General features: G+C 48.6%; 2 protein-coding genes across 5 annotated transcripts in view; one reads left to right on the top strand and one right to left on the bottom strand.

Annotated features, from left to right (window-relative positions):
- Positions 1–1,037: 1,037 nt before the first annotated feature.
- Dexi (Dexi homolog) lies at positions 1,038–13,958 on the bottom strand. 2 transcript variants are annotated; one of them, XM_029562008.1, is made up of 3 exons: positions 13,447–13,958; positions 3,294–3,497; positions 1,038–1,651 (listed from the first exon to the last, which is right to left on the bottom strand). In XM_029562008.1, exon 1 carries the CDS (start codon positions 13,862–13,864, stop codon positions 13,577–13,579), a length of 288 nt encoding a protein of 95 aa, XP_029417868.1. In that variant the 5' UTR covers positions 13,865–13,958; the 3' UTR covers positions 1,038–1,651; positions 3,294–3,497; positions 13,447–13,576. The 2 variants fall into 2 exon arrangements, with proteins under 2 accessions (XP_029417868.1, XP_008828151.1); XM_008829929.2 differs by lacking the exon at positions 3,294–3,497.
- A 2,964-nt stretch (positions 13,959–16,922) lies between these two features.
- Positions 16,923–25,492, top strand: part of Clec16a (C-type lectin domain containing 16A) — a gene marked incomplete in the record, with an annotated part of 241,639 nt that continues 233,069 nt past the window's right edge. The window contains 1 exon segment of one of the 3 annotated variants that reach the window (XM_008829928.3): positions 16,923–17,184. In XM_008829928.3, the coding sequence (XP_008828150.1) occupies positions 17,105–17,184 (80 nt within the window). 3 annotated transcript variants of the gene reach the window in all.

Raw genomic sequence — 25,492 nt, 5'->3', positions numbered from 1 at the left:
GCATGCACACAGTGCACTTACATGCAGACAAAACACTGACTCACACACAAAAATAATTTTTTAAAATAATCAAAAGGTAGGGAAATTGTGTCAGAGATGTGGAAGGAGTCAATGAGTCATCTTGGCCAGTGACTCCTTTGGAGGGTCGCTGCAGGTATGGGCAATGTGCCAGAATGGGTTGTTGAGCCCCACTTGTGATGTGGGAAGTGGTACGAGGGGAATCTGCAGATGGCCTCCTCAGCCCTCACCTCCCCCCATGCCTTTCTTCCTGCATTGTTTCCTGGCCTGTTCAACATCTTCTTTTCCCATTTTTGTGTCCCTTTTCTGAACTTCATATGGCGAGTGTTACAGGCATCTCTTCCTCCTAGTGTTCCTCCTCACCTCCCAGCAGAACAGTGGAATGGGGCTATCTCTGGACCTGGCTTAATCAAGTATGGGTGTGAAAGTCCTTGAAGGTGGCCCACACTCTGTAAACTGGACTCGCTGCTCATGAGACTGCAACCTACTCTGATTCTACTCCATTCCTCCCACCACCCCTTTCTATTGTTGTGTTCCACTTAGGACAGGGTCCCATGTGGCCCAGCCAGGCCTTTAATTCAATATGTAGTTGAAGATGACCTTGAACTTCTGATCTTCCTGCCTCTACCTCTGGAATGCTAGAATTACAAGCATGCAGCACCTTACCTAGTTCATGCAGTGCTAGGGATCAAAAGAGTCTACGAATGGAGCTACACCACCAGCCCCCTCCCCCTCATTCTTAACGGAAGTCTACCATGTGCCCTGTGTGGAAGACACCACACAGCCACCTCTGTGGGATCCAGGCTCAAGTTCCATAGGGTCCCCAGGCTTGTGGGTGCTGGGAGGAGGCCAAGTGGGAACTCCCATGCTAGCCCCTCTAGGGTGAGTTCCCCAGATGCTCTGGATCTTCACACTGGGGCCTCTGACCTTTTTGTACATCATCAACCATTAAGTCTTCTTTTCCAAAATTCAAAGAAAACAAAGGGGAAAAAAAACCCAACTAGGCAAGGCCCGAGGGATCAGAGTTGCATACATTTTTTAATGAAATAAGTCAGCCTCTAAGTATTGCTTTTTCAGGTTTATGGAAATCAAGTATCTACATCACTCATACTTCCAAAAATAGATTTCTGGCCAGAGCAGCAACGTGACCTTCCTTAGGGCAGTGTCTCAGTTCTGCCAACCTGGAGAGGTCAAACCCTGCCCTGGAACCTGGCATGTCCCTCTTCAGAGTGACTCCCTGAAACTGTGACCAACAGCCTTGGGTGAAACTCAGCTGGGCATAAGGCTCAACCGGCATCCAACCACAGTGGAGTGAGCAGCCCAAGTATGCATCCATCTGCATCCCACTTCAGCTCTCCGTGTCCTCTCCAGAGGTTAAGTGGGGAAGGCAGGTGCAGTTTGGGGTAAAGTGCAGGGAAGTGACCTCTGGCTGGGTTCCTGTAAACATCCATTGCAAAGGTAGAGAGTCACAAGCCAGATCCAGACTGTTTGAGCGCTGAGCAGTAGGTGAGGTCTTTGAAGGCCTTCCCCCTCCAGTGGGGCCAGGCAACTTCCCCATCTTGGCACTGGGTCCCCATCACTTCTGGAACACTCCTGGACTTGGACAGGAACCTGTCTGTTGGCATGAACAAGCCTAATTCCAAGAAGACAAAGGTCCATTATTAATGGGGGCCACGACAATCACCAGCCTGGGGTGTATCCCTGGGGGGATTCAGGAGGGGCAAGGAAGCCTTGCTTTGTCCCTTAAGTTCCAGGAGCTCCAGGCTCAGGCTAGAGAAGTTTTCTTTTTAATTTCATATGTGCATATAATGCACTTTTATCATATTTATCCCCATTTCCTCTTATTCCCGACCCCTCAGGAACCCTTCTTCCCAACATGTCCCCTCCTACTTTTTAAGGAACCTACTAAGTTTAATTGGGGTGGCTTGCCATGAGCATGGGTGAGGGGACATTTACAGGACAGTGGGCAAGTGACCAGTGGCTGTGACTCCCTTCCCCCCAGCAGCCATTAACTGCCAACAGCTTAGCTCCTCAGCTAGTGGTGCAGCCTCACACGTCCCTCCCCTATCCGGTTTTCAGTAAAATTTGTTTTTTAAGGCAGGGTTTCATGTAGCTGAGGATGCCCACCTCTGAACTTTCTGCCTCTATCTTCCAAGTGCTAGGATTACAGGTGTGCACCACCACACCCAGCTTATGCTGTACTGGGGCTCCTATCTAAGGCCTAGTGCATACTAGGCAAGCACTCTACCAACTAAGCCACATGCCCAGTTTCCTATCATTTTTATTACAAGTTCTTGTTAATGAATTTGCTTCATTTCTGAGACCCTAGGGAACCAGGGTAGTTTTCCATGGGAGAGGAGAGCTGTCTAGGTCATCAGGAGAGGGAGAGGGATGCTGAGGCTGGAAGCACAGTTGTGTAGAGAGGTCTTGCAGGGACAATTGAGCAAGCTCCAGGGAGTGGACAGGACTTGGCAGCCTCTCCTGTCTTGCCCGGTAAGTTCTGTACCTACAGGAAGGCTCACCACAGCCAGCCAACTCAGTATCCCCACTTGGCTCCTCTTCCCATGACATTACCTGTTAACGCCCGGCCCTGTGGCAGGTCCTCTTTTCTCATCCCCTCATCTTGTGTCTGGCTAGTGCCAGCATCTCTGCAGCACCTGATGTGCCAGGTTTACCCTCCTTGCAGCCCCCTTGCCCACTCAGACTATTTTCTCTACCAGCATCACTGAGCATCAAACAAATATCAAATTGCATGCGAAACATGCAATGTGTACTGCTGAGCAACATCTATACACCTGTGTGTGTGTGTGTGTATGTGTATGTGGCTGTTTGGGGAAGCATATGTTTAGCAGATGTCTTGGCCCCCAAACAGCAAATACCAGGTAGCACCTCCAGTCACTGTGACTGCTAAAACTGTCCTTCACCCATTTCTAAGAGCTGTTAAGTGTGTAGAACCATTTCACTGAGAACTATGCTTCTCCCCATTTCATAGGCTACAAAGCAGAGGCTCAGAAGCCAGGTAACCTGCTCACAGCTGCACAAGTAGGAGAGGCAGGGCTGTCACTACACTGGCAAGGACAAGGACAATCAAGATCTGGATGCTCTCACTATGCACCTCGCCCTTCCTGCCACTTGCTTCCCCAAGGGCTGTCTCCATCCTTCATCCTTCATCCTGCTTGGCCCCCCAGCTGCAAGAACAGAAGCGCTAATGCCTTCTGCAGTAGCAGCATCCCACCAAGGATGATCAGGAAGGACCAATATCCCAATTCCCTCACCTGCACCTGGGGCAACTCACGTCCTATACCCACTCTGTTTTACATCCACTGGCTCCTGGGGTTCCTGAATAGGACTGAGTCTGGGCTGCAGTGGTTGCCTGCTTAATGACAACCTCCCTTGCTGATCGCCGTTTCCCACTCTCCACCGGAGACTCACAGGCATATGTACTCTCCCAAGGAACCCAGAGTTAGTTGTTATAATGCCTGTTGGACGGGTAAAGAAATCAAGGCTCAGAGAAGGCAAGACATTTGTCAAAAGATGCTCAACTCAGAAGTGCTAAAACTTAAGTCATGCTGGAAAAAGCAGTGATCCTAGCTATAGGGGAGCTGAGGCCAAAGAATGTCAGGTTCAAGACCAGCCTGAGCTATATCATGTGAGTGAGCCTGTCTCCAAAGCCCCAAAACTAGCTGAGATTTTAACCACCACATGCAACATCATATATGCCAGGCCTTGAGCTGAAAGTCAGATGTCAGGTATTGTGCTTCAGCACAGGTGGAGAGCAACTTTCAAACTAGACTAATCTACCCAATGACAGGATGAGGCTATAAGCACAAATGGAAGTCCACACCAGGCATGAGCTGCACAGGAAGGTCACTCAGGGGGAGGAGGGGGATGGTGGCCTAGGAGCCTTCTGTAGTTGGGAACAGGATGGGGTGGAGGCCCGCAGCCAAAGGCCACAGGTTCTCTTGCCTTTTGCCAGACTCATCTGCCAAATGCTAGCTGGGAACACACCCTGCTCAGGAACCGTTCCTGGTTCCTTCAGGCCTTTCCAACCTGCCCACAGAACCTGCAGGAAGGGCTGCAGCCAGAACATCAGGCATTCCAGAAAGGCTTTCTGTGGTGGTTCTCCCGTCATACCAGAGCCCACCTGTGGCTGCTCTCCCTCCTTCAAGGACCCCAGGGGAGGCAGGGTGGTGTTGAAACCCCTGGTATTCAGGAGACTGCAGCAGAATAATTTACTGAGATTCACCCAGGCCTGGGGAGGAGTCACCTGGGAGGCCTCAGTCCTTGTGACTAGTACCCCAGATAGAGTACCAGCAGCTGCTGGTCTGGCTGAATTGGCTGTCCCAAGAGTTCCACCCCTGTGCCCATGCCTTACCCTAGACTCCAGAGGAAACAGCTGTCTACCAGCTTATCTGCTGAGTCTCCTACTTACTGCCAGTGATGCCAAATGCCCATTTAGTCACATGAGTCTCTATTTTCAAAGCATTTTACTTTAACAAGTGAATTTAAAGAAACAAACTGTAAAGAATAGTTCAGGGGCTGGTGAGATTGCTCGGCAGGTAATGGTACAAATCCTGAGCACCCGAGTTTGATCCTCAGAACCCAAATGGTAGGAGAAAACAGACTCCTGCAAGTTGTACTGACTTATTGACTTACAAATACACACACAAAATAAACAAATGTAAAAAAAAAAAATAGTTGAGGTAGGCAGATAGAGCAGAAAATAGCTTTCTCAGGGCTCTGGGCTCAGTAGTTCTCCTCCAGACAGCCTTCTAGAACCCCATTGAGCATCCTTTCTTCATGTACCAGATGCCCAGCTTCACCTCTGCTCTGCAGGCACCCAGGTTCTCTGTGCTGGCGGAAGGCTGTGCAGTAGGCAGTCATATGGTTCATAGCCAAGGGCAGGGTGGCAACCTGGCTAACTCCCTGGCAGCTGCAAGGGCTCTGGAGAGGAGAAAGAAGCTGCTTGTTTCCAGATGGGTCCAAGTCTCCAGAAGAAGTTAGTTTCTAGGGCCTGGATTCCAGTTCCATCTGGCTGTGAACATTCAATAGGCTGTATGAAAATGCTTCATCCTCAAAGTGCCTGCAGCTATTGGGGTTCCCAGCCTTTCAGAAAGGCAGTGCTGGCCCAAGCACTTCCTTAGGGTTGTCATACACCGTCTGGGCTGTTACTTAAGCTAAGTATACTCTATTTGGAATGCCTAGACCAGAGAGTTTTAGGTTCTGGAAATGAGATATCCAGAGGAACTCAGGAGGCTGAAGGAGGAGGATTATGAATTTGAGGCCAGCCTAAGCTTGGACCACTGCAGGGAGGGAGGTTCAGGCACCACTTTTGTGAACCTGCACTGTGACTGCAGCTAGTTGAGTGGGGTCAGCTGTGGCGCTTTCTCCCGTGGTGTCATGCTGTTGCTCTAGGCCTTCTGGAATTTGGAGAATTTGGGATTTTCAGGCCTATATTTTAAAAACAATGCCTCTTTAAAATTTTTTTTTAATTAGGGCCAGCTTTGCAGGTAAGGGCACTTGCTGTCAAGCCTGATGACCCCAGTTCCATCCCTGGGAATCACATGGAGGAGGTTAAGCACTGATTCAAGCAGGCTGAGCTCTGACCTACACTCTCTAAACAAACAAACAAAAAAACAAATCAAATGTAAAAAATTGGAGCTAAAGAGATGGATCAGCAGTTAAGAGCACTGACTGCTCTTGTAGAGGACCAGGGTTTGATTACCAGCATCCACATGGTAGCTAACATTCATCTGTAACTCCAGTTCCAGAGGATCTGATGCCCTCTTCTGACCTCTATGAGCATTGCATGACACAGAGGTCATTGCGTGACACAGGTACATTTACACACATGCAGGCAATACACTCATACACATAAAAATAATATTAAAAAGCAAATGTAAACAATTTTAAATTACATTTACTTATTTGTATATGTATATGTAGGCACCATGGCAGGAATGTGGAGGTTAGAGGACAACTTTCACAAATCAGTTCTCTCCTTCCACTATGTGGGGCCCAGCGATCAAACTCATATCATTGCACTTGGCAAGTGTCTTACCTGCTGAGCCATTTTGCCAGCCCCAACAATGCAGTGTTTTGCAACACGTTTTCCATTTTGAGACAGATTTGCTATGAAGCCTAGGCTAGACTCTCCAAGCTTCTGCCTTAGCTCCTCCATGTTGGAATTAGAGGCATGCACCACTTTATCTGGCATAATTCAAGGCTATTTTTGTTTTTATTTAGGATCTTGTCTTATAGCTTAAGCTGGCCTCAAATTCATGATCCTCCTCCCTCAGCATCCTAAGTGCTGAGATTACTGGCATGTGCCAAAAGTTTTAAAGGAAACATTTATGTCAGGACTATGAAAAAAAGTATCAGTTGTCATAAATAGAAGGAGGTGGCAAACTAAGGAGAGAGTGAAGAGGAAGCCAACCTGGCTCCATGCCCTGGCCTGGAGCTGAAAGCAGGAAAGTCAGGGGCACCTGGGCCCAACTCCCCTGCTGCCTCAGGAATGTCTCAGGCCAGCACCTTGCCTAGGAAACTCTGGATGTGTGTGTGCAGCTTGGAGGCCCAATGCTGCCACCTCACAGCTGGTATCTGAGGTGAGTCACTGAACCGTCCCAAGCCTCAGTTTCCCTCCCTACCTAATAAGCTCTGCCCAATCAACATCACAAGGTGATGCTCAGGGTAAGCTATGGAGATGTGGGAGTTACCTATTTCTAATCTCCCAACTAAGCCTCCTGTCAGGGAGGAATCCTGAGAAACAGGCCTTCCCCTCGGGAGTCAGGATGACAGCTGTGAGGGCACCAGCATCAGCTTGAGACTCAATGAATACCAACATCACTACCCTCAGGCTTTTTAACAGATGGCCCACATTGACACTCCCTCCTGGCTATTGGTCCCCAGAAGAGCAAGGAACCTCAGGAAAGGGGGAAGGCTTCTGGGGCTAAGGCCCCCTGGAATGGACACATCATGAACACTAATTGCATGCATCATTTATAAATTAACCATACATCAGTTACAGCCCATTAAATTGGTACAAGCCCCTAGGCAGCTACCATTGTTCCCATCCCCATTTGAAGAGAGGGAAACTGAGGCTTGGGGGAGGTGACATCATTGGTCCAGGGTGTTGGTGGAGCTGAGCCTTAAACTCAAATGTATGTGACTGCAAAGACTCTAGGAAACAATTTTAGGGGTTGCCTGAGCTGGCCAGAAGCCTCACACATATAGGGATTGCTTGTTTTATGGCTCTTGGTCAAGTCTCACTACTTCAAGAAGTTCCAGTTTGGTGCTGGGACATCTTTATCTATTAGATGCTAATTTCCCTTTTAACATAAAGAGCACAGAGAGCAGGCCCTGGCCTTGGCCTTGAGCTGGCTTTACTTCTTAGCCAGAAGTTAATAACTTTGGAACTTATTTTCATCTGTGTCAGGAGTGAGTGGCTTCCAAACAATAAACATTCATTAAAAATAAATCCATGCATGCTGGGGGTGCAGCTCAACAGCAGAGTGTGTGCTTAGCATGTGAAGCACTGGGTTGGATCCCCAGCACCACCAAAAATAAGTCCACAGGATCTGGGGGTATGCCTAAATTGGTAGAATCCTTACCCAAAATGCATGAAACCCTGGGTCCATCCTCAGCACCACATAAACTTGGCATTGTAGTGCATACCTATAATCTCAGTACTTGGAAGGTCAGGGCAGGAGGATCAGAAGTTTAAGGTCATCCTAGGCTACATGTTGAGTTTGAGCCAGCCTGAGCTACCTGAGACCCTGCCTCAAAGAAACAAATGAAAACCAGTTCACATAAAAAATACTTTTTTACAAATGAAGCACTAAAATTGGTGTTATTGAACTTAGACTATAAAGGGAAAAGTAGTAACTCAACAATGGGTAGAACTGGTTGACAGCACCTCAGCCAAGTAACCAACATTAACATTAACCTGACCAGTAATGGTATGGACACGCTGTATGAGGACATGGTCTCTTCTGAGATCTTCCTGCCAAGATTGCATTACCTGAATAGAATTCTGAGCGTGAACACCTGCCAACCCCAAGCAGAGACAGTCCACTAAATGCCAGAATGTCCTCGTCAAAAGTTCCAGTGTCATCAAAATATAGACAGACATGAAGTCACTCCAGACTGAAAAAAGCTTGAGTGAACGCAGGTGACCTGGTGGAGTCTGGGGTACCAACATTCTTGATTTTACTGTTAAAAGGGCCATCCTGGATCAGATACGAAGGGTTGATAAGGCTGCAGGCCAGACTGGTCACAGGGTCGAATCCCTGTTCATTTTGCTGATTTCAGTCAGGTGTGGAGGTGCACACTTGTAATTCTGGCGCTCAAGAGGCAGAAGCAGGAGGATCAGGAGTTCTACGCCAGTCTCCACTATATAAGAAGCCTCACTAAAACAACAACTGCAAACATTTTGCTGATTTTGACAAGTACACTGCAGTTGTTTAAGTACATCCTTGTTTTAGGAAAGTATAGAGTCACTATCCTCCACTAAAGGAGGATAGTGTTTGCAATCCACTTTCCAATGGTTTATGGCATGACTGTCCAAACATATAAGTGTGTATACATGTACACATACACATGTGTACAGAAAAAGAAGAATGTGAGCTTGTCTTGAGCACATGAAAAGTGCTAGGTGGTGGGCTCAGCTGAGGGGTATATGGGAATTCTTTATGCTTTTCCTGCAACTTTGCTGTAAGTGTGGAATCATTCCAAAATTTTTCTGAAAGCCTTCTGGAGGAACTCAGGAATAAAGGAACATGCATGCAGATGAGACAGTCCTGGCAGAAGCTGGGAGCTGGGCCCTCCTGGAAGGTTCTCCTCCTTCCTGGTGGCCCCTGTGCTGTGCAGGAGACAGGCTGTCTTACCTGGCCTTATTTTCTCGGCCCCTCACTTCCCCTTTCTGGGCCCGTTTCTTTATTTGCCAGATTGGGATGAAGAGGTCTACCCCAGCCAGGTATGGTGACACACACTTGACATAGCAGAACTTGGGAGGTGGAAGCAGGAGGATCTTGAGTTCAAGGCCAGCTGGGACTACATGGTGAAACCCTGTCTTTTTCAATGTGATGTTGGTCTCCCAAATACAGATGATGCTTTCAGAAACTCCAGGGTGAAGGCAGCAGTAATGTCCAATAAAAGTCCTCCTGTTTTTAGTGCAATGAACAGATCCTAGGGCTGGGAGGAAGGTGTGACCTGCCTCTTCCTGGCTAGAATCTCCAGTAGGTATTAACTCAGAGCCAAGGGAGTGGGGCCCTTGGCATCTCAGCTGGCCTGAAGTCTTCTTTTTTATAAAGGGATGGTCAGCACTGAGGCAGCACTGTGGCTGGGGGCCCTTCTGGGAGAGATGTATGTCAAGAACAGGGTTAGAGGGTCAGCCAGACCAGAGTGTACATCAGCCCACCCCCTTGCCTAGATGACAGCCTCAGCCTCCTGACTGGTCTCCTGCATCTTCCCTGGCCCTGTCCCAGATCTACAGGCCACTTATGGGTCTCCCATGTGTGGGGTTCCCCATGGAAGCTGTGGGCAACAGTATATCCAACCCAGTACTCTGCTAATGGCTTAGGCTGACAGGCAAGAAAAGCTGAGGGCAGGGAGGTAGAAAAGGAGCAGCTGTGGTCCTTAGCTAAGAGCCACCTGAGACCTGGGAAGCCTGGTAGTAAGACAGATCAAGGGTCATCACCCTCATTCTACAGCCACACTGAACCAGGCTGCACAGACTCTAGGGGCAGCGTCCTTAGTCTCCTAATTTCCAGCCCAGAGACAGTGCCTCTTCTTTGATATGTCAGGTAACAGGAGAGGACCATAATAATCAGTTATGATTAATTGAGCTGCCTCTGTACTTAACAGATGGGATGCAGGGGTTCCCCTTTCCAAGGCTCCCAGGTCAGGTGCACAGCCTTTTCCTCCAGCAAGCATCTGCTTCCCTGCTCCCCTAGGCACACCGAACACTCCAGGAAACTGCAAAGAACTGGTGCCCTAGAGTCTACTGGGTCTGACTGAGTAGGAAGGCAGAGATACAAGTGTATGTGGGTAGGCCCAGGGCATTCCCTGCATGCAGGGAGGCTTAGGGGGCTGATTTTTTGTTAATCATGGGCTATGAATACTCAGGCATGAGGCAGGTAAGGGCTGCTTCCCCACTGCAGTTTGTGCTCCAGACTGCAACTGCCTGTCAGTAAGAGCTGCTGGTATTCATGTGCTGGTTACTATGCACAGGAAGTTACTATGCACAAGGAGGGCCAGTGCTTTGTCCTCTCAACATGGCAGATCTTCATTATCTCTGTTTTACAGAAGGCACTGAGGCATGGGGAAGCTAAATGGCTGTCCAAGATGGTAGCAAGGCCTGGGATTTGAACCCAGGAAATTTGAATTTAAAGTCAAATGGCTTCAATGGCTATCCACTGCTCTTGACCTTGATTTTGTATCGACTCCTCAAAGAGATGCTCAGTGAATCCATGAGGATTGAATTATGTGAGTACCAGAAAGAGGAATGTAGGATGCAAAAGTGGGTGTCTTTCATGTTGAGATTCACCTGGCATGTCCTATGCCCTTTGTTAATGTTTCCTGGCCTGGCTGGTATGGAACATATATGTCCTATGAGCATGAATAGGAACAGGCATGATAGGCCCCCAAGCCTTCTCTGCTTATGGACAGGGGTCTGGGGAGTCAAGGTTGGGTCAGTTTACTCCAGGTCTCTAGGACCACCCCTTCAGCACCCTCTGGGTCTGGCTTTCCTGGCCCTGAGGCTAAGGGCTTCAGGTTTAGACTGAGAGCAGGAGTGTAGTGGGTGGCTTTCAACAGGTTCCAGCCCTGGGTGGGGTGTTTCCTACATCCCCTGCACCATGCCCCAAGGGTCAGGCCCTGTCACTACAAATACTTTGCAAGGGTGTCCCAAAGAGATGCTTCTTGGTGTTTCTGCTCAAACAGTATTTGCTTCAAAATATGTCAAAGCATTTGCGCTTCGGTTTTCAGTTTAGAATATGCCAATGTTTTCATTTGGAGGCGGGAATGTTTCTGTTGATATGGTAAGAAGATAAAATAAGACACTCTTCACCAAGTTATACTGTCTGAAAGTCAAGCATTTGGCTCCAGGACAGGAATTCAACTGTGATCCAGGGATCACAGGGGCCTAGGCTAGACTCTACAAGAAAAACAAGGACCAATGCTTGTTGAATGACTAAATGAGTGAATATGCAGAGGGTCTAGAACCAGAAGTGATGTGCTCTCTACTCAGGTTCTGAGCAGATCCCAGAGGTTCCACTGTTAAGTGTTCTCAGTGTGTTCCTGTTTCCCATCTTTCTGATCTGGCCTTGTCCAAGTCTCTGCCTCTGTCTGGATAACTTACAGCCTCCTCACTGGCCCACTGCTTCCACACTTGCCCCTTTAGCCCATTCTGCTCACAGCTACCAGTCATCTTTGCAGAACCTGGGCTGGACTGTGTCATCCCCTGCCTAGAACCTTCAATGGCTGTCCACTGCTCTTGGCCATGGCATCTCAGGCCTACCACTGACCTCTCCAGCTGCTCACTCTCCAGTCACTCCAGTCTCCTTTCAGTTACCAGATGACCCAACCCTGTCACATCTCAAGGTGTGGGCACTAGTAGTACACTTTGCCTAGACTGCTTTTCTCCAGATTTACCTGGCAGGCTCCTTCTATCAATTTTAAGCTCAGTTCATATTTGCCACGTCTTCAGAGGGGCCTTCTCTGACCCTCCAATTACAGAAGCTGGCCCTTTTCATCTACCCAAGGCCAGGTGCTGACGAGAAACAAGAGTAAGCACAGCAGCAGCAACTCTCGCCCTTCCAGCCACCCTGCTGAGCTCCTAAACTCCTCATGGTGTTGTTTGGGTGCCAGCTGTCTTCCTCACTGAGGACCAGCATGCCCAGGGTTCCATCAGTCTTGCTCACTGAGTACTCAACAAATAGGTATTTGTTCAATTAAAGAATGGATGTCAGACAGGCAGGTAGGTTAGGAGGAATGCAGAGTGGCTGGCACACACCCACCTTGCACTTGGCTCCTGTGATGATCTCACCAAGCTCAATTAAAGCTTTCTTTAAAGATAGCTCACTTTGTCTCCAAGTATCTCCTGCCCCTCCTGCATTACTCTCTACAACAGACTGTGTCTGTGTCTCCCCCAAAGTCCACTGTTGAAATCCTGTTCCCGCCGTGGCTGTGATGGTATTAGGAGGTGGGGTTTAGGGGAGGTGATTAGGTCACAAGGGTGGAGCCCTCCTAAATGGATTAGAGCCCTTGTAAGAACTGTGAGAATGAAATGCTTGCTGTTTGAGCCACCCCATCCATTGTATTCTGCTACGGTACCCAGAATCAAGAAACCCTGTGATTATAGGAATGTTGGCAAAGACAGGCAATACAGGAGGGGTGACTACCTCCTTGGGGTGAGTGGCATTATAATGTCTGTTTTCCTAAAGGAGCCCCTGCCTACCAGCACAGCATGCCCCGTCACTGTCACCCAGGCTCTACGCCCTGGTAAATTTCAGCATTATCCAGCAATGGGCCAAGGAGGACCTGTCTGCCCCATGTCCTCCCATTTAAATTAGACCAGACAACTGCCCGGCAGCTTGCCTGGCATGCATGGTCTCTCTTTCACGTAGCTCAGCTGTCCCTTCTTGAGTGACTTTAGCCCACCATACTACTCCCTGGACTTTCACTGCCTTACCTCTAGTATACAACAAAGCTTCCTGGAGGAAGCCCAGACACAGGTCTTTAGTGCAACCATCCGATGGTCCCTTCTACTGACCCGTGAGCCCCTCCAGGTCTTGCGAATATTGCAGACAAAGGCTGGGAACAGTATGCCTGTTCCAGGGAGGCAGTCTGTGAAACTGGCAGCCCTGCAGATCAGAGCTGCGGAACTAAAACCCCAGAAGCCCTGAAACCTGACTCCCAATACAGCAGCAAACAGAATGCCAGAAGTGTGGTGTTTGCTGAAGGTTTCTCTTCTCCCAGCTTTGGCCTAGGTCCCCCCAGTTCACCTAGCCCCCCCCCAAGGGGCTACAGGGCAAAGGTGATGGGTAAGTCTGACACCTCCAAGTCTGTCCTTCTAGGACAAGTGAGAATTCCCAAAATGCCAAGGTCACCATCAAGACAGGCTGAGACTAGGGGGAGGAGCTGATAGCACCAGCTCAAATGGTTTTGGGTACAGAGCTTTTAGCACAAGTCATGTGGGTAAATTCCACTTTACCCCAAATGCAACATAGGCCTTGGATCCCCCTCCCTCTTCAACAGCTGTCCCTTAGGTTGGGGGACTCTTTCCAGTCCCTACTCTTTCTAGCACTCAAGTTAGACCCTGAGAAGGTGGCCAGAGTTATCCGAGACGTGGGGAAAGGACGTGAGTCTGGCCTGAGGATGCTTTCCTCCCCCTTCACCCCAATACAAGCCCATCCTCAGGGCACTTACGGGCCTCTTCCTGGGGTCCCATCCGGGTCCAGACGGTGTTCCCAACCTGGGACAGTAGCATGGTGTGGGTGGCTGGTCCAGGCCGCGGCTTGCGGATGCTGAAGGGGAGGTGGGAACAGCAGTCAAGACCTTACTCCAAATAGCCATCAAAGACGTCGAGCTCCGAGTCGGCTTCATAGAGGCCGGAGCCGGGGTCAGAGAGTACGCCGAGGTCCACCAGCGCCTGATCCAAGTCCTCGGGCAGGAAGACGAGGCCCACGTTGAGGACGATGTACTCCATGAGGAAGGCGTAGTAGAGGATCAGCACATTGACGAAGAACAGGCCCACGTAAAACATAGAGGGCAGCAGCGGTGGCTGCACGTGGGAGACCAGGGGGCCGAGCGAGTCCAGGAGGGCTGCGACCCGGGCGCCGGGCATGCAGGGGGCGGCGGTGGAGGAGGCGACCCGGCGATCCCAGCGACCTCAGCCGCTGTGGCGCCCGGGCGGCCGACGAGGGGGCAGCTCGGCCATCCAGTGGACGCCCCGGGTCTCAATGGCGGTGGCGCTGGGTCCCCAGGCAGCCTCGGAGGACCCGCCTTGACCCCCCGAGATGCTCGGGCCGGGGTCACTGCGCCCGGGCACTGGGGTGTGGGCCACTTGGCCCGCTCGCCCCGCAGGGCCCCCCGGGAAGTGGCCAGCGACAACCCAGATCGCTCGGTGAGCCCTCGCGCGTTCTCTGCCGCGGCTCAGCTTCGAGGCCGGATCCCGGCTGCCGCCTCTCCAGCCTGGCTCTGCCGCTCCTCGAGCCCCCTCGGCGCTCCCGCAGGCCCGGCGCCCATCCCTGCGGCCGCAGCGACGCTCCAGGGCTTCTCAGCCCCGCCTCCCCAGCGGCCCTGCACTCATTGGTCAGCCCCACGCTTGCCCGCCGCTGATTGGCCAGCTCAATGGCCCGCGCTCATTGGCTCAGCTGTCTGGGACTTGGCTGTGCCTTTGCTCCGCCCCCTCGGGAGGTCCCTAGTCTCTAAATTGCGTTGGTGGCGTCTGCGCTCTGGGTCCTCTGCACCGCGGACTTAGGTATGACGCCATGACCCTTTGGGACTCAGTTTCCCCATTTTAAACGAGACCAAAAGAAGGGCGGCGTACAATCCCACGGAAAATCTTGGACATTCCCAAAGCGTCGCTTTTTTTTTTTTTTTTCTATAGTAGGGTGAGAAAAATCAATCTGTGACCCAGTAAATTCTGACAGCTGGGAGGTCCCGCCATCAGCGAGATCTGTGTGATAGGGTTTCTGGACACCCAGACGAAGAGCGTTCCAGAAAGGACAAATCTTCTGCCAGTAAGGTTGCTAATTGTTAGTTTTTACTTTGTGGTCCGTGATAAAAAGCTCAACTACATGAACAAAGCTCATCCGCCCAGAATCCTCTGTTTACATGCAAGCCGTGTGCATCCGTAGGAGGATGAGTTAGCCAAAGTACCTTCCAAAGGAATTTAAACCACTGTGGATAGAACCCAAGACTTTGTTCATGCTAGACAAATGCTCTAGTGTTGAGCTACATTCTGAGCCTTTCAGCAGTCCTTTAAGCTAAGACCACGCTTAGATTCACTGGAGCCAGACAAGGCAATGATACCTTTTTCACAGGTGAGGAAACCAAAGCTTAGAGAAGCTACTGAGCTCAGGTATTTTTCTCTGGAGGTCAGAACCAGCTCTTTCTTCCTTGACTTTCTCTTGCCCCTCCAGATCAATAACAGGGCAAACCATTAACTGGTTTCTTTAATTCCTGAAAGCACCTCAAATCATCATTTATTCAGTCTATCAATATTTATCAAACACCTATTATGTGCCAAACCTTGTCCCAGGTCCTGGAGAAAACACCAGCGACTGGCCCAGTTCTTTTCTGAACATGATTGATGGGACACCATAGGACTTAAATAACTACAAGATGTAGAAATGAATCATGGATGGTGAACAGGAAAGTCTTGCTTCCCAGAGTTCCCCACTTCCAACCCAAGAGGAAGTTTAGGTATGTGTAAGCTCAAATAAAATGTTCAGAGTTTCCTTTTTCTCTTTAATGTGGTAATTTGGGGAACAGCACAGATTTTGGATGAAGACCAGAAGAATCTTCTAAAAGTACAGAGTGTTCAATTTTGGTTCATTGTTGCTTGAAGACCTTTCCAGTATGTCTTAAAAGTGAAGTGGAAAAGGGTTTTGAGAACAATCAAAGCTGTTACTGATTTATCTTTTTTGCAGTTTTTAAAAATATTTTATTTATTACTTTTATGTGTACGAGTGTAGTGCCTGCATGTAGGTAGGTGCACTGGGGTCATGCAGTGCATGCGGAGGTCAGAAGAGGGCATTGGATCTCCTGGAGCTGGAGTTATGGGCAGTTGTTAGCAGGCATATGGTTGCGACAAATCCAATCCTGGTCTTCTGCAAAAGCAGCCAGCGCTTTTAACTGCTGAGCCATCTCTCCAACACCTATTGCATTTTTGTTTTGTTGACAGATGAAAATAAGAATACCAAGGCTAGAACACTGCTTCTGCCACTTAAGTGCCTGACTTCTCTGTGAGTCTGTGGTAAAGCGAGGATAATAGCCATATCCATTTCATAGGGTTGTGAGAATAGTAAATTACCTAGGATAGTGACACAAAAATATGCACCACAGAATATCTTTACTTTTAATTCTTTTTCTTTTGTTTTTCTTTTTGGTCTTTTTGAGACAGGGTCTCCCTGTAGTCACAGCTGGCCTGGAACTCACTATGTAGACCAGGCTGGCCTGGATCTCACAGAGAAATGCCTGTTTCTGCCTCCTGAGCTCTGGGATTAAAGGCCTGTGCCATTATACCCAACTTTATTTTTAATTATTATTGCGATATCAAAGGTTGACTACATCATGCATGCTTGGCAAGTGTTCTACCACTGAACTACATTCCATCCCCTGAGAGATGGCTCAGCTGTAAAGAGTGCTTGCTGCAAAGTCTGACGACCTGAGTTCAATCCCTGGTATTCCAACGGTGGAAGGCGATAACGGACTCTCTAACGTTGTTCTCTGACCTTTGCACGCGTGTACACACACACACACCACACAATTTTAAAGTTGTTCTCTGACCTTCGCGCGCGTGTACACACACACACACACACACACACACACACACACCACACAATTTTAAAATAAGAGAACTACACCTCACTAAATTGCCCAGGATGTTCTCCAACTTGCAGTCCTCTTGCCTCAGCCTCCCCGTAGCTGGGTTTACAGACCAGACTTTATTCTAACTCTTATCACAAAGCTAATAATTGCTTCTATCAGAGAGACTAGACCCTCCACCTTCCAGGGGTTTGCCACAGGCTTTCCCTCTTCTCGCTCCGCCTTTTCTTGACGACCACGAGATGCATGCCGGACCTTGTAGTCCGTTTGCAGAGTCCTGTCGCCGGAGGCCTTGCGAGCGAACTGCATTTCCCAGAGTTTCTTGCGGTGACGGCCGTAAAGCGCGGCGGTCGAACGGCCGGTTCCGGCTGAATGTCAGTGTGGGGCTGTAGGCTGGGGAGGAAGGTGGCTGGCGGTCTCTCCACCACCTCCGGCACTACGAGCTTGGCTAGAGCTGCGGCTCCCGGCGACGGGCTGCCGGGTGGGTCGGGCATGAGACCGTGAGGCGAGTGGCGGGGCCCGGGCCGCCGACATGTTTGGCCGTTCACGGAGCTGGGTGGGCGGGGGCCACGGCAAGTCCGCCCGCAACATCCACTCCTTGGACCACCTGAAGTGAGTGTGTGGGGCGTGCAGCGGGGAGGCCGCGGGGCCCGGCGCGCAGACACCTGGGCGCCGAGCTTGGCTTGCCGGGCGCTGGAGGTGCGAGCTGAGGTGCCTGGCGGACAGGGTCATCTGGGGGAGGGCAGTGTGCTGATTATCCGCGAGGCTCTGGAGTCAGGGCGCCTGGCTTCGAACCCTGACCGGGTCGCTCCCGGCCTTGTGACCTTGGATAAGTCGCTTGGCTTTTCAGTCCCCGGATCCCCACCTGAAAAGTAGGGGGATGAGGTTTCGGTTTGTGGATGCGGACTTGTCTTGATAGGGGCAGTCGATGGCCACTGAGCTTCGCGGCGTGGCACTTCTTAGACCGGACAGCTTTAGGGATCCAGAGGTCCTGGAGTCTGGCAGATCTGGGTTTGAATCTAGATGTATGCATTTAGGCTGCAAAAATGAAAAGAGTGACAGTACTACTTTCTGTGGTTATTTTTAGGACTGGTTGGATAATGAACAAAACTCAGAACATGAACAAATGCTCCAAAAAGGATGGGGATTAAAAGAACAAAATATTTTCAGAAGGACCGCTAATAGGGGGCAGTCAGCAGTTGAGCTCTGGGGGAGGACATGTGGTAAAACAGTCTCTCTGGAAAGCAGGAAAGTGCATAGAAATTAAGAGACTACCTTCGGATTTAGATTTGTGTTCAAATCCTGACTCTGCCACTGAATGGCTATGTGACCTTGGGCAAATTTTAACTCTGTGCTTCCAATTCTCCATTTCTCCATCAGTGAAGTGGAGATGATGAACATTGTACAAGGATTCCATGATGCCCTGCAAGGAAAGTGATTGACCCAGTATTGATACACAGCAGGTGGCTAATAGTGGTATCTGTGCTTATCAGCTCACCAGGCCTTCCCAACCCACTCCATTTAATGTGCTCCCCCAACCCAATTCCATTCTGTCAACTCTTTCTCTTGGTTTCATCTCTCAAACTCTTGAAGTCTTCTGTGGTTTTGTTTATTTTTACTTCTTTTCCAACGCTTATTAAACTGGTACTTCTGAGGGGGCAGAGGCTTCTTGGTTTGTTTGCAGTTATATTCAGCATCTAGCGCTGTGCCTGGCATACAGTAGGAACTCAGTGGAAAAAAAGAATGAATGAGCTAGAGAGAGTTGCAGAATGCAGGCAGAGCCTCAGGATTTGGGGGACAGATGAGGAGAGTAATGGAAGGTAGAAACCTTTCAGAGGGAGAACTAGGGGTGAGGATGCTGAAGGGAGGACCAGCCAAACTTACCACCTTTGATAGTTAAGAAAGCAGCTGCTCTCCAGAAGGGAGCACACAAGGTTCCTAATGGGCAGTGAAATGATAAGCATGGGAGGACAGTGGGGGACAGTGAAAGGAAGACAGGGGCCTGGAGAGGATTGGTGGGCTGGGAATTAGATGGGTGCTTCTCATTTGATCCTGAGGTGTGGAATGGCTATGATTCTCAGATGAGTCCTTTCTTGCATGGAGCAAGCATTTAGAAAATGTCTGGGTCTCCAAGTGTGGAGATCAGGATGGTTTAGGGATGGGGTGGGGAGAGAAGCCAGAGAGAGGAAAGAGGTCCAGGGCAAGTGGGGATTGGTAGGGATGCTGGAATCTTAAATGGGTTGGCAGATGGCCCAGAAAGGGAGTGGGGATAAGAGGTCCAGGGCAAGTGGGGATTGGTAGGGATGCTGGAATCTTAAATGGGGACTCGGGAGTGACTGAAGGCTGAAGGGCTTCAGAAATGTGTGGGGTGCATGGATATGGCCATGAAGGGGAAGGTGGTTATCCTCTACCTGGGCCTCCTGCCAGTGCCCAGGCATTTTCTGCTCTCACCTAACTCTGACTTGTAACCCTTTCAATTATTATGTATTGAGTGCTTTATTCTGTCTTGCTAAGGGCTTCCTGTGCAATCTTTTTTCTTTTTGATCTTCACAAGTCTACAAGTTTTAGGATTTATTATGTTTCTATTATGTAGAAGTGGGAATTAAGATTCAGGGAGCTTAAGTCACTTTTCCCAGGGTGAAGAGCTGACAATCAGAGGCAGGTCTTGACTTTAGAGTGTCCTTCTGGGTACACTGTCTTTCTGAATAAAACTTCTCGGTCTGGGGAGACTTTTGACTGTATCTCATGGTCAGTGGGGCATCTTTTTTTGGCCAGCCAGCATGCATCTGGGGATGTAAGGGACCTCAGTTTTCTTCACAATATCCAGGGAACTGCCCAAGTTCATCTCTGAGGTCACTGGAGACTAGAGCTGCCTGCTCTGGTTCAGGCTGATCTGCTTAATCCCCATCACAGACTCAGAAACCTGGGTCTTGATTGGTATGGGGCTTAGAAGATCCAAGGTGACTTGGAAAAGGGTGCCATGGACAGCTAGTGTCCACCTAAGCACTCATACTGCCCTTCTTCTTGTTGTGGTACAAAACAGCTTGTTCCCTGAGAGAGTCTGCTAGCTGGTGGGGGATGACCATGGTAGGGGCAGAACTCTACAGTGTGCCAAATGCAGAGACCACAACAGGTCCAGGGGTCTGTGGGACACCTTCCTAATAGCTCTCTGGAGGAGGGTATACTAGATTGGAGCCCCCAAGGATGGGAAGGAATCCACTACATGGCACAGGCAAATGGGGAGGAAGGGGTCACCATGGTCAGAACCGTGGGGTTTGTAGCATGTCAGGGTAGGATGTGGGAATGATAAGAGGTCTTGGTCTGTGAGGTCACCAACACTCCTAGTTTGCCTGGGACTGAGGGGTTTCCCAGGACATGGGGCCTAAAAGCAAAGCAAAACAACCACCAAAATAAACAACAAAATGAAAAACAAAAAAACATGATCTTGCTATAAAGCCCTGGCGGGGGACTGGAATTCATGATCCTCCTGCCTCAGTCTCTAGATCTGTGATTACAGGCATATACCACTGTGCCTGGTCCCCAGTACACTCTTGCCCTCACCTAGCTCATTGTGGGTGGAAAGAAATATTAAGAGTTTGAAGAGAACCTAGAATAGAACTTTTTAATATTTTTTTTTAAGATTAAAAAAAAAATAGTGCACCTGAGTACATGAGGTACCAGCAGAGGCCAGAAGAGGGTGTTGGATCCCTTGGAACTAGAGTTACAGGCAATTGTAAGCCATCTGATGTGGGTACTGGGAACTGAATCCAGGTCCTCTGCAAGAACAGTAAGCACTCTTAACCACTGACCCATCTCCAGCCCTAGTTGTTGATTTTTTTATTGTATATTTCTTTTCTTCAGGGGCCACAGAGATGTAGGGTGGGGTGAGATAGTGTCTTGATTTGGAACTCTGGCTGGCCTCCAACTCCTGCCTCAGCCTTGTAAGTGCTGAGATTACAGATGTAATCACTATGTCCAGCTCCCTTTTTTTAAAAGTACACCCACCATCCTAAATGATCTTATCCCTTGATCCAGTTCCTCCAGTAACAGTATTCCTTGTTTGAAAAAAAAATATATATATATATTTGTCATTTTTATTTTATGTGTTTGAGTGTATTGCTTGCATGTATTTAAGTGCACCCATGTCATGCAGTGCCTGCAGAGGTCAGAAGAGGGCGTTGGATCCCCTGGAACTGGAGCTAGGACAGTTGTTAGCTGCTGTGGGGATGCTGGGAATCAAACCCAGGTCCTCTGCAAGAGCAGTCATTGCTCTTAACAACTAAGCCCTCTCTTCAGTCCCTCCCCCCTTTAAAAAATACTTTATTATTCTTAGCACTCCCAGCTTACAAACTGGAAGGAGACTTTCTTGTATGTGGTAAGCAGTGGAAAACTATACCTGGGTTCTTTGTCTATAGAGTTGGGTCAGTGATTTAGTTGGAGGCAGATGGAATAGTCAGGAGGTTATTAGTGACACATTGTTTGTAGTTTACTGCCCACACTAGTGGCGAGGCTGTGATATTAACTGACAAATACCCACAACCAAGCAGAACTTCTACTGTCAAGTCCTACTGAAATGTCATTTTGAAAGGGGGACCATGAGCCCACAAACTGATAGAACGTGGTGTTGTGTCATTGCCTTTATTCTGGTCACTTTGTATGGGGTCAAGATTCTTGATTGCAAGCAACAGACCCCACTGAGTTGCCTTAAGTCCTAATGGAATTGATAGGCTTCTGTTAGTGAACAGTGTGACCTGGCTGTACCGCGACAGAGAGCAGTGCTTAGATGAAGCTGTGGGAAATTTGCCTTCTTCCTTCCTTGTCTTGTTCTCAAGAGGTTCTGGGCTCCCAGCGTATCAGCTCAGGTATCCTAGTAGGGCCAAAGAGCTCCTTTTCTTTTTATAAGTTTTTGCTGGTTTTCCTTCATGTATATGGTGCATTGTAGTCACATGCACTCCCCATTAAGAGCTCCTTTTGCTACTATTTCTAGCAGAAGTTCAGAATGGTATTTCTCAGCCTAGGGACTCATGCCACCCCCACAATAGTCATTGAGTCTGGAGGTGCCAGTTATTCCAGTTGGCCAAGCTTTCCTCACTTGCTCCTTCTTGGAGCCAGGGATGGGACCAGCTCCTCCCTTGCTAGAGCCCAAAGAATGAGAACAAGGAAGACTCCCCTGGAGAAGCACGGTTCCCATCCAAAGAGTGGCCTTGCAACTGGTCACCAGCCTGTTCCTGGGGTGCTCACCTTTTGGTTAAGATAACACTGAGGGCTTGGGGTACAGTGTCATCAGATTGATCCTTGCCACATCACACCTTATGGTTCCCAGCATCCTATATGAAGGTTAAAGTTTGCAGACCTGGAAGTACTCCAGACTCTGTCCCCACTCCTCTGGCTTGGGAGCATGGGTGCAGTACCATCCTTGGTAAGCAGACCTGTTCAAGTGGAGACCTATAGGACCTAAAGAATGAATAGTTGTTTCCAGACAGTGAGGGCAGGGGTTGTGGGGAGGATGTCTCAGGCCCCTGCAGCTGCCTTGAGAAAGCCTGGGGTGGGGCAGTCCAGCAGCTCATGCTGGCAGAGCTCCATTTGTTCAATGAGGTACAGGACCCTAGGTGCCAAGGCCAGATCCTACTTGGCCTTTTGAACCATGCTAGGGAATCGAGACTTTATGCTACAAGCAGTGGGGCCCCCTGGAAGTCTTTTCCTTCAAGGAAGGTGAAGACTTGGAGAGTCTGGAGGAAGGCCAGCCTGGAGTGGGTAGCCACTCAGGGCAGTTGCCATTGTCTGGTGGGTACTGTGGCACTTGCTGGAATCCAAATATTTTACCATGATGGGCCTCCTCTCACTTGGCAGCACACAGCCACATGTCTGCCTGCCTGTACCCTTGCTCTCTTCACCTCCCCTCTTCTTTCCTTTCTGTCCATCCAGGTGCCTAGCTCTATCCTTAAAATGCTGCTGCTTTGATACAGATTGCCAGTGAACGGGCCACTGTGTTTGATCTCACAGTGTCATGTTATCATGCACTGTCTGCTCCTTTCCAGGAGTGAACCAGTTGCCAGATCTTGTGGGTTCTCCAAGTTTCATCCTGACCTTGAGTTAGGTCTTCAGGGAGCTGGCCAGGGCTCCACAGGCTTTTTCCTTTGTCATAAGAAATTGTCTTTGCTTGTATTGGCTTTTATTAACCACTGCAGTTAACTTGTGAAATAAGACTCTTGGGAAGGCAGGTCTGGGGAGGAGGCAGAATTTGTTTGCATAGTCCTTGGTGATGAACCTCTGGTGTCCTAGTTGCTTGCTGACTGAAAGCTACAGGATTTTAATCTCTGGGCATTGCAAACCCTAGTTCATCGGTCAGGGTAGGGCTTGCCAGGGTCTGCTATTGGGACTCCTTATCTGCTTCTGTTGGGGTAGATGATGCAGCAATGGAGTGAGGGCCAGTCCTAAGGACTTTTCTTACCATTACTATTTTCATGATTGCAGTGACTACTGCTTTTTTCTTGCTGTTGAATATTATTTATTCTTCGAGAATTTCATACATGTATACAATATAGCTTGATCACATCCAACCTGAATTCCTCGTCCCATTCCCCCCATATTCCTCAGCACACCCACCTCCCACCTTCATGTCCTCTCCTCCTCTCTGTAACCCACTAAGTCCAGTTAGTGCTGCCTGCTCGAATGTTGACCAATCTTGTTGTCTCGATCTTGTCTTGATCTTGCTGCAGTGAGCTTATAAGTGCAATTTGTCATGTCGAGAAGAGCATTCACAGCTCTCCTCCCCTTCCTCCAGCTCTTACATTCACTCTGCCCTCTCTTCTGGGATGTTCCCTGAGCCTTGTGGGTGGGAGGAGGGTTCATGGCATCTTGTTTTTGTTTTGTTTGGTTTTCATCTATTTGGTTTTCTGTATGCTGAGCACTCATAACTTCATGTAAATGCTTGGCTTATGTAAGTACTGTTTATATTTATTTCATTGCCTGTGTTTTTCTTTTTGTCTATTTTAGACAGAGTCTTACATATTCCAGGCCTCAAACATGTTATGTAACTAAGGATGGCCTTGAACTCCTGATCTTCCTGTCTCCACCTCTTGAGTGCTGGGATCACAGGCGTGTGGCACCATGCTTGGTTTTATCTGGTTCTAAAGATTGAACCCAAGGCTTTGTGTATGCTAGGCGAGCACCCTACCCACCAAGCTATAGCCCCAGCCATTGCTTGCATTTTTCTGTGGTAGACTGAGTTCAGTTGCCTGGTTCTGATCCTGGCTCCACTCATGAGGCATTGGCCCCTTTGGCTCTTCCTTCAACTTCCCAGAGCAAAACTCCTCAGTTGTCAGGTTTGAGTGAATAGAGTTGAAGAGCTCAGTGTAGAGCTTGCAAATAGTAAACATAACTGGTTTTAAGATGACAAGACTGAAATGTACTCACAGTTTAAAGGCAAAATTTATCATTGTGACAATTGTTATCTCTGTTAAGGAATGGTCTTCATTTGCTGTAGTTAAATGCCCAAGTGCACCCTTCTGAAACTGATCTCTATAAGGACTCAGCTTGGCAGACATTGTTGCAGTATTGTTGCTCATCCAAGTCAGGAGTCTTAATGCCCTTGGAAGAGGAGTGCTGTGCCTGTCCTTTCAATGCAGACTACATAGTCATTACAGGTATTTGCAATTGCTGATAGCAAAAAAGGGATTTATTTTAGTATCAGGTGGGGAAAAATATGGGGATGGATATGTGCTTAGCAACAGGAACCCCAACTATGTACATACCCACAGTAAAGGAAACAGATACGGCCCAACACTCATTGGCTCTGAGCAGTGGAGCAACTGACAATTTCCACTTCTCTTTTCTTGTTGTTACCAAACTTTTCAACCTCTCTAAATTGCACATTGCATTGTATAGTAGAAAGTTATTAAACTGTTGGTGTCTCTAAGGCATTTTAATTACCTGCTCTCTTAAAGCTTGGGGATGAGGTGCAGCATTAAAATGTTAGGTCTTAATCCTGCCAGCTCCCCCACCACATGCAGTTTAACACATTCTGAGTGTCTCTTCCAAAACATTACCTGGGACTTGGGTGTAGCTCTGTGGCAGAGTATTTGCCTAATTATGCTCAAGATCCTAAGTTTGATTCTCAGAACTGGAAAAGAAAAGAAGGAAAAAGTGTAAACTATCTAGGAGTAAATCTAACAGTCTGTATAAGGCCTTCATCCAACAAACAAGGCAAGAAATTGGTGAGCATGCTAAGGTCACACTCTTAGAGACATGTCAGCTTTCTAGATTTAGCCATAGATTTAGGGAAATGTCAGAGGAAATCCTAGCAGGTGTTTGTGCAAATTGGGGTAGTTTCTAGGTATTTGTGGAAATACAGAGGGTAGAAAATGATCAGTATATTGACATTAACAGAATAAAAGGCAAGAAGTTGGAAGGCATACAGTCAGCATGGTAAGATTTCTCATGAAGCCACAGTATTAGGGCGCTTGGGATTAGCACAGTAGACAAAGGATGGAACTTACACATGCGGTCACCTGACTAATGGCAGAGGTAACACTGGAATATAGTAGAGATGGATCTCTGTATAGGAAAATATTTGGACAGATACTTGGTACCACACATCAAAATCATTTCCAGATATATTCTAAGTCAAACACAAAAGAGCAAATGATAATTTTGTTACAAGAGAACAATACTTTTCATGACTTTTGCCTGGGTCAGGATCTCTTAAGGTTTACTAAAAAGTGTCATTGGGACTGGAGAGATAGCTCATAGGTTTTGAGTACTTGCTGTTCTTGCAGAGGACCCGAGTTCAATTCCCAGCATCCACATCAGGCAGCTCACAATTGCCTGTAACTCCAGCATGGAAGGAGAGGATCACTTCCCACAAGCTGTCCTTTGACCTCCACATGTGTGTTGCGACATATATGCCTACTCCCCATAA

The sequence above is a fragment of the Nannospalax galili genome, unplaced genomic scaffold (assembly GCF_000622305.1).
Source record: "Nannospalax galili isolate Female #2095 unplaced genomic scaffold, S.galili_v1.0 scaffold32, whole genome shotgun sequence".
Taxonomy (NCBI): Eukaryota; Metazoa; Chordata; class Mammalia; order Rodentia; family Spalacidae; genus Nannospalax; species Nannospalax galili.
This window is presented reverse-complemented; position numbering and strand designations above follow the sequence as displayed.

Bases quoted from the DNA above. Each gene is read 5' to 3' on its own strand.
- Dexi (XM_029562008.1), bottom strand. From the start codon at position 13,864: ATGCCCGGCGCCCGGGTCGCAGCCCTCCTGGACTCGCTCGGCCCCCTG.